Source organism: Strigops habroptila, chromosome 5, assembly GCF_004027225.2.
Source record: "Strigops habroptila isolate Jane chromosome 5, bStrHab1.2.pri, whole genome shotgun sequence".
NCBI lineage: Eukaryota > Metazoa > Chordata > Aves > Psittaciformes > Psittacidae > Strigops > Strigops habroptila.
This window is the reverse complement of record NC_044281.2, coordinates 19,878,013-19,886,418: the sequence shown is the minus strand read 5'-3', so window position 1 is coordinate 19,886,418 and position 8,406 is coordinate 19,878,013. Positions and strand designations below refer to the sequence as shown.

The 8,406-nt window shown below is 40.8% G+C and overlaps 1 protein-coding gene across 11 annotated transcripts in view; it reads left to right on the top strand.

Moving 5' to 3' along the window:
• The first annotated feature begins 312 nt into the window (after window positions 1-312).
• The window catches only part of DYNC1I2 (dynein cytoplasmic 1 intermediate chain 2), a 30,205-nt gene continuing 22,111 nt past the window's right edge, over window positions 313-8,406 (top strand). For 2 of the 11 annotated variants that reach the window (XM_030487531.1, XM_030487529.1), the window contains exons 1-4: window positions 313-1,191; window positions 2,944-3,061; window positions 4,464-4,578; window positions 7,883-7,973. In XM_030487531.1, the coding sequence (XP_030343391.1) occupies window positions 2,954-3,061; window positions 4,464-4,578; window positions 7,883-7,973 (314 nt within the window). In that variant the 5' untranslated portion in view covers window positions 313-1,191; window positions 2,944-2,953. Of the gene's footprint in view, window positions 1,192-1,318; window positions 1,561-2,943; window positions 3,062-4,463; window positions 4,579-7,828; window positions 7,974-8,406 lie in introns of those variants that run through there. The other 9 variants (XM_030487534.1, XM_030487532.1, XM_030487530.1 and 6 more) reach the window with 6 other exon arrangements.

Genomic DNA, 8,406 nt, shown 5'->3' with positions numbered 1-8,406 from the left:
CGTCCATATTAATTCTGCTTTAGTAAGCATCGTTTTGGAAGATCAGCAGCCCGAGGAAGCAAGCACTTCATTGAGACAGCAGTCACTAGCACTAGCTCAGCAGTTATGAAAACACGTAGAAAAACTTCATGTTTCCACAGATTATATGTGGCAATATACCCATTAATTCAGGATGAGTGGGGAACAGTGAAGTCCCTTACTACCAGTTGGTACTTGTATCAAGATGAAGCATGTAACTTCACTCCCGTGTGGCGCAGTGTGGTTTTGGCACTGCTTTGCCCTGTTCAGCACACAACGAAGCCGTCTGCTGCTGTGTAACGCCGAATCAACCTGATAACTGAACTCCACTTGCTGGCATCCACGTCAAGCAGATTCAACGTGGGTAATTTAGTCCCTAGCCTGATGCTCGCATCAAACCAGGCTTTTATACATTTTATCCTCAGGCCACTGGAGCGACCATGGGTACCAGCCTGCCCAGCCTACGATTAGAACCATGCGATCCAGCCAGCCTCCTCACGGGAAGCCAAACCGAAGCGGGCACCTCGGCCGCGCAACGCCGGCCCCGCTCCCCTCAGCACCGCCCCGGGCGCGCGGCCCACCCGCGAGACCCCACCGCTTCCGCCGCCCTCGCGCCACCGCCGCGAGAGAACCGCACCAAGGCGCGCATGCGTGTGCGCCGCGCTCGCTCTGGCCCTGTCACGCGGCGGCCCTTTCTGGCCGGACCCGGCGGCCACCGCCGCTGTACGTCGTGTCGTTCCCCTAAAGACTACAGCTCCCATCGCACCACGCGCGGCCGCGCCACACTCCCGCCGTAGGGCGCTGCGGGCGAGGCCCGCCCGGCGGGGCGCGCTGCATGTTGGGCGTCGTTGTTCTCGGAGCCGCTTCATCGGCGCTCCGCGGGAGGGGTTCGGAGCTCGGCCTCTGGAAGCGCCCCGTCCCCGCGTCGCTTGACGGTCGTTCCCCGTGATAATTCCTGTCAGCTCGCTCCCCGCTGAGCGCCTCGCGGTACTGTATAGGCCTCCGTGTCCTTCTGCAGTTCCTGCGCTTCTCGCAACGCGTTCGGAGCTTGTTTGACCCTCGGCGCCCGCCGTAGGCTGCCGCCTGTCAGCTGCCGACGCCTTTGTGAAGCGGCGGAAGCGGAGCGGGACCTGCGGCCGGGGGTGTTTGGAGCAGGAGGAGGTCCCGCTGCAGGTGCGAGGGGTCCCGCGGCGGCTCGGCGCCGCTGCCTCCCGCGGGGAGGAGACCCGCCGTCGCTCAGCCTCGCCCTGTCGAGTGAGGGGCGCGGCAGCAGGGTGGGGCCGGGGCGGCCCGCGCCGGCGCCCGGCCCTCCGAGTGGGAGAGGGCATGGGTGGGCTCTTGGGGTGCTGCTGCTTTTCCCAGGGCTTTAGGGTGAGGTAGGGTCCTGTCAGGGCGGGAGTGCGCTGCCAGGCTCTCTCTCCGGTGCGGCCTCTTCCCGTGAGGAGGTTGGGTGTGGAACTTGAGCTTGGCAGCACCTGGTTCCTGCTGCTGTCATCTGAAGGTGGGGTGCGGTGTGCTCTCCTCTCCCTCCGGGATGGCTCGGTTCGTCCCGCTTTGCTTTCGTCGGGTGGCATTAGCAGGACGGGTGGGGCGGGAATCCGTGGTGTGGTGGCAGCGCGTCTTCCTGGAGCCACTCTAAAGCGACACTAGAATGCCAGTTGAAAATGCCGAAAGTAGAGGGGTTTATATATTTTATTAGTGCGTAAATGCTTGCAAGCAACATGGAGGCATACGTAGATTTACTCCAATAGACATACTACTAAGTGTATTGGAGTAGATGTACGAGGCTTGCATCATTTTGCATCCTTTCTGTGCTTAGATGTGCTATTAAGAAATCCTTAATTTTGAATTAGTGACTCGTTATATTACTATAAAAGCTATATTTCGATCTGGTATCTTTGTTATCAAGATTAGTGTAAAAGCATTTACAGATCCTTTGTCTGTTGTAGAACCACTTCTGCATTTTTTATTTTTTTTTTTACTGATTTGGATTTGCTTAAAACCAGTAAAATAAAGCTTTCATTCACTCAACCCACTCACACAGTTTTTCCTGTATTTGTAATAAAGTGGCTATTTTTTTCCACATTTTGTTATTGTTGTCTAAATTTAATTAAGTTGGTTATGTGCCAGACTTTCTGTAGAATTTGTGTTTTTAAAAGATCCACCAGTTTTTTAGCAGTGTACAAAAAGGCTGGGGAAGAATTGGTAATGCACATACTTTACAGGGTTTTTTTGACCATCACACTTGTACTTACTTTGCTTTGCGTTTTATAGTAATCCTACTAAATATTTTAATAAATCTGTATTTTGAATCCTACAAATGTAGGATGTATATAGAAAGATATATATAGCTTACATACTCCTAAGTTGTAGCATGTCAATATTTAAGCTATTGAAAAGTAAAAGACAGATGCTGTGTTGGTACTCTCCTTGCTATTTTTGGTCTCATAGTTGGGTCTATATGTGTACAGAATTCTATAGCAAGATTGGATAATCCCATCTTCAGTGCCTAACATTTCTCTCAAAGCAGTTCCTTCAAACAGCATCAGAACTAGCTTAGGAATGGATGCTTTCACCATATCATAGTTCTGTCTGGTTTAGATCAATCCCTTTAGTATTGAGAATGTGTTAAGTGACATAAATGTGGAAATAGAAATGCGGGGGGGGGGTTATTATTATTAAGACATTTTGGAATTCTGGTTTTGGTAAGCTAGTGTAGTTCCTTTAATGATAGCTTCTTTAAAGGAAAGCTGCAATCTTAAATCAACAACAGAAAAAACCCACATGAAACAAACAAACAAAAAAACCCAACCAATCAAAAAAAAAAAAAACCAAACCAAAAACCCCAACCAACCAAATTAAGACAAAACCAACAACAATAATCCCAAACCAAACCCAAACGGTGGTATGCTTTCTGTTGTTCAGGGTTCCAGCCATGTCTGACAAAAGTGAACTGAAGGCGGAGTTGGAGCGTAAGAAGCAACGATTAGCTCAAATCAGAGAGGAGAAGAAAAGAAAGGAGGAGGAAAGAAAGAAGAAAGAAGTAAGAAATAATTTTCTCTTTGAAATTTGACTGTTAACTTGCCCGAAATTTAAGGGTAGGTTCACTTAAAAATCGTTTGCTACATGTTATTCAGGGAGTGAATGATCGGTGTAATGATCTATTTGATGATCAGTTGCTGATGCAAACGTAACACTTTCATTTTCTGGTAAGAGCAAACACCTACTGTTTCCTTTAGAATTATCCATATGGCAAGTTAGATTTAAATTTATTTTTTAATCCTACACTTGCATAAACTTTTTATTTTCTAAAACTACGTGTGCATGTGGGGTATCATTTATCACTGTAAAGTATTGCGCAAAAGCTCTGCTTAATGAGTTGCAATGGTGTTAGAGAACGTATTTCTGAAGTGCAGTTCCAAGGATGTCCATAGGAATTGTCTGACCAGTAGTATTATTAATCTATAAACAATGTGCTAATTTCTTCTGCTCTTTGACTTGTCTTTAGTCTGAATTTTAAAATCAGAGCAACGCTCAGGATGTATACGCCACTTGTGTTGGACTTGATTTGTTAACAATCTTCTGGCTTTCCCTCTGCTAAAGTATGTGACAGTCAGTGATTTATTACTATGTTTCTCCTGAATGCAGATTATACCTTGTAAAAGAACTTTTGCTGGAGTGTTTTGGGGATTTGGGGTACTTTTTCAAGACTTCTTTGTGTTTTGGTTATGATGTTGTACATGTTCTACCTCAGCACGTGACTGAAGACTGGGCAGCTGCCAGCTACATGACTCAGACAAAAAGGAGAGACAAATATCTCAAGCTATGTTCAGATGATCTTGAAACAATGTATTGCCTCTGAGATTCCACATGTGGTGCAAAAGCGTATCACAATCATCACTTTTACGTCTTACACATATTTTCCTGATTGCTGTGCACTTTAGTATGTGCTCTATCTAGTCAAGTGTCCTAATACTTCCTTGACCAAAGAGGGGAGTCTCTTTACTGTCATTCTAACCCTACAGTGTTTTCTTTGACACTGTTATTGTCATTTCAAAATCAGAACAATGTGACTGTGTCTTTTAAATACTTCTACGCACAGGTACATAATACATTTTCTTTCAGTCTTTTCATTTTACAGTGCTTGGCATTAGTGCGAAAGAGGTATTTTTGATCTTACAAAGGTCAGTCATTTTGACAAATGAGAAGACACCTTTTGCATGTTATATATGCCTTTTAAAGACAGTTCCAAAGCTGCAAAATTTTATGATTCCTGTCTGTTGCTTACTCTACCTACAGAAAGGACCATCAGAATTATTAGAGTCAAATATCTAACCTGTGTGATGATGGATTTCAGCAGTATAAAAATACCCTATGAGGTCTCGAAAAAGAAGTGAAACCGTTTTTAATATCTGTTAAGTGCTTTATTATTGAATTATTTATAGACTGATCAGAAGAAAGAAGTTCTTCCTATACAAGAAGAATCTGATCTTGAAAAGAAGAGAAGAGAAGCTGAAGCATTACTTCAGAGCATGGGATTGACACCTGAGTCTCCTGTTGGTAGGAATGTTAATATTTATTTGAGATGAGTGGAGTTTTTCAGGGGTTGGGTTTTTTGAGTGTGGTTTTGGGGGGTTGTTGGTAGTTTGGTTTTGTTAGGATTGTGGTATTTATACAACTAACATGAAAATTCGCTTGCCACTGTTTTTTGGGGTATACATCTCTGGATTTTGTCCTGCATGATCTCTGTTATGAATGTTTAGTGATGTGCTTCAGTACACATTACTATTCTGTAAAATGTGTGTTTTACACTTAGTGGATTATTTGGAGTCTTTTAGTTAAAGTGTGGAAACATCACGTATTTGTTGCTCTTTTTTTTTTTTTTTTTTTTTTAATATTTTATTTTCCCTGCATGTAATTCATCTGTATTTTTTCCTTTCTCTTTTTCATAATACTGAATTTTAATTATGATATTTTTGTGCGCACTTGGCTTATTTCCTTTCTGCCTCTTTTGCACCCTAATTTTTCTGATCTCAAATACCAGACTTTGATGGACTAATAGCAAGGCTAAATATCATCCTTGGTAGTTAAGTTTTATGATTCATATCTGTGCCAGTCTTGGATGGGTTAGCCTATTGGATGCTGTGCCACTCTTGGATGGGTTTTTGCTTTTTTCCTTACATAGCCACATATTTCTAGAAGTTGAAAGTGAAGAGGATGATAATTCAATTCCACTTTTTGCCTCTAGCTCTCAAACCTAAGGGGCTTAAAACTTATTTTTCATTTTGGCTCAATGATGAGTGTCTATTTGAACTCAGTTTGCAAATAAAAATGATAATTTGTTACAGATATGGTATATCTGTGACTGTATCTTCATAATTGCTTTTACATAGTCCTCAAGTCTTCAAAAGTGAATGTGTTATAAAAAGCATTATAGCTGCTCCCATTCTAACAGCCACTGCAGTCATTTTTAGTAGTTTGAACTGTTCTCATAGTTTAGAGACTGCATTTGGGCTATATTAGGACTAATGTACAGCACTTTAAGTCATCAGGTCTTACCCGCTAGAGATTTTGTTTGTCAGACTGATAGTTGAACACTTTCTTGTGTGAGGTTGTGCTCAGGCAGCTGATGAGACTCTTGCAAAAATGAATATGATTTTTGGTGGTGGCTTTTTAAATCTGTGAGGGAGAATCTAAAAACCACAGAATAGTCAGTCCTCAAAGCAAGTCATTGCATAGACTTAACATACTTACATGAAAAGCTCTTTGAAGTGCTGGCGTGTAAGACTGCGAGTATTGTGTTTAATTCCATTGAACATCTACTTAACCACACATTTCAACATACATAGATTTGCAGGGAATTCATTCTGTTTTCTTTCAAGATACCCAGATCCAATATGGGTCCTAAATCAAGTTAAAATGTCCTACTCGGTAGTCACAGTAGGATGCCTAGGCTTGGGCTTGTTCTGCTGACTGGATACTGGCCAAGTATGATAGTACAGTGATTGTATGCCTGAACTGAGGCTAACCCAAGCTGACCAGCTTGGTGTGCAGATAACTTGAGCTCGTGTTGTTGGTGTAGGTGGATAGCTTGAGATTAGATTCCTTCATAGCAATTTGTGTTAAAAATTCCAAACACAATTCCTGTCCTGTTAACTGCTGGAGTGAGGTAGCTCTTGTATGGGAGAAGGGGCCTTAACAATGTAAGTATGCTTTTGATATCTGTCATACTCCTTATATAAGAAGCCATAAGTTAGTGAACCAAAATCCTTTTTCATCCTTCGTTGGGGTAGGTGGAATTTTACTTGGTCTTTTCACAAGACACTTGATCTTTAAATAGGTTTCACCCCACTAATGGGAAGCTTTTCTTCGAAACGGTTTGCCCCACGAGAGGGCACTGTAGCATCAAAACTAAGTTATTGGATTCTTCTGGCCGTGCTGCCTGACTTCTGTAAATGGTAACAAGATATGTTTCTAATGTCACTTGAATTAAGAGAGGATGACATTAAAATGTCATCGTTTCTGATAATGCACAAAAATAATGTGGGAATATAAAGGCCTATGGGCATTTCCTTTAGTATAAATTATTTGGTAATGGTGATGATGAATTGAAGAAAATATATATATACACATTCGTATATACACCCATATTTATATAAATATAAGTATAAAGTCTAACTATGTGTAAGCCTAAATTTATGAAGTATAATTCTACATAAAAGTCTCTCCTGTAGGAGGAATAAATTTTCAGTAAATTAAAGAATTCATTGTGATTTTGTAAATTTTTAGGGTAAAGTTTTTTGTCAACCAGAGTCATGTCTCTGTTTTGGGATGGGATGGAAACGTGCTTCAGAATTCGCAGTGTACATGTGATTTCTGGAAATTCTCTAGAAATATTGCAGATCTAAATTCAGAATTCTCCCTTGCCTGACCCATAACAGAGCGGATACCAATTTTTATACAGAACTTGTGTTCAGCTGATTAAAGGTTCATTTTAAGGGTTGCTGAGGAGTGAATGAGTTCTATAAACAGTTTCCTTAAATAAGGAGTTTCACTATTTCTAAAAAGAAAAGTTGAAAAAAATAACAAAATAGCTTTGTGTTTGCATCAGATTGCATTATATCATTCACTGTTATGTATCAGGACCAAAAAGCATGTTGCTTTTTAAACGGTAATTGCAGTCTTCATCTACATGCTGAAAATGAACTGACTTTTAGGAAAAAGTTTCAATATAACGCTACTATTTTTTTTGTCAAGTAAAATGAAAGAAAACACGAAAATCCCCCAAAACCTAACACTGGAAACTTTGTTGTAATACACAGGATTTATGTTGATTTGATTTAAACTAGAACAAAATAACAGTGTGCTATGTGACAAAGCCAGTTCTTTTGTACCACACTTTGTTGATTATATATTTAGAAGCAACATTACCAATTAAATTCATTCAGTGGCTAATTTTTAAGAAAAACTGATGTCAAAGCTGTATTAACAACTATCTTTCTTTTATGTTTAAGCAACGTGATTTGGTGGAAATTGCCCTTTGAAAATTGATGCCATCATTTGTCAGAAGTTCAGCTTAAAAATATATTTTCAGTTCATTTTCTCTTAACTGTCTTTCCCTCCATGTCTTTTTTTATGCTCAAAGTGCATAAATGCCAAACAACTGCATGAAAGTCCAGCATGAATTGTTAACATTGTCTTTTCCCCTCTCTTTCTACTGTTCATTTTCATCCATGTATATTTTGTTTGCCATCACCTTTTTTTTTTTTTTTTAATACTTCATGTTAAATTAATTTGAAAACATCCTAAGCTGTGCAACCTCTGCGAATAGTAACAGCGGATACCTGTCTGTTTCACTATTTAGTCCCTCCTCCTACCTCTCCGTCTTCCAAATCTGTGAGTACACCAAGTGAGGCTGGAAGCCAGGACTCTGGTGATGGCGCTGTTGGATCTAGGTACGTCACTTTCCTTGTCATATTCCTTTGCTTAATACTCAGATTCTGAATAATTAAGCTTTAGAAGAAATCAAGGTTAATTACTTGATTATAATAACATGAGGTTACAGTGTTGAATCTGTGAACAGTAACTTTTACACAAGTCCTTTAAAATTTGAAATGCAACTACACTTGCTAATTTGAAATTGCCAGCATTAATGTGAAGTTGTTTAAACTTCCAAGTTAAAAGTGAGATGAGTCTGTCTCGTAATCTTCTCATATGTGTGAATGTCTCAGGACAGTGGAAGACTGGAAAAGTCCAACTTCTGGGCTCTTCCCAGCTTTTTCTAAAGGAGAGTGTGTATGAATGATAGGCTATTTCCTTTTTCCCTCTATTCTAATTGGTCTAATAAAAGATACTGTCTACAAACATTGCATTGCTTCTGATTTGAAT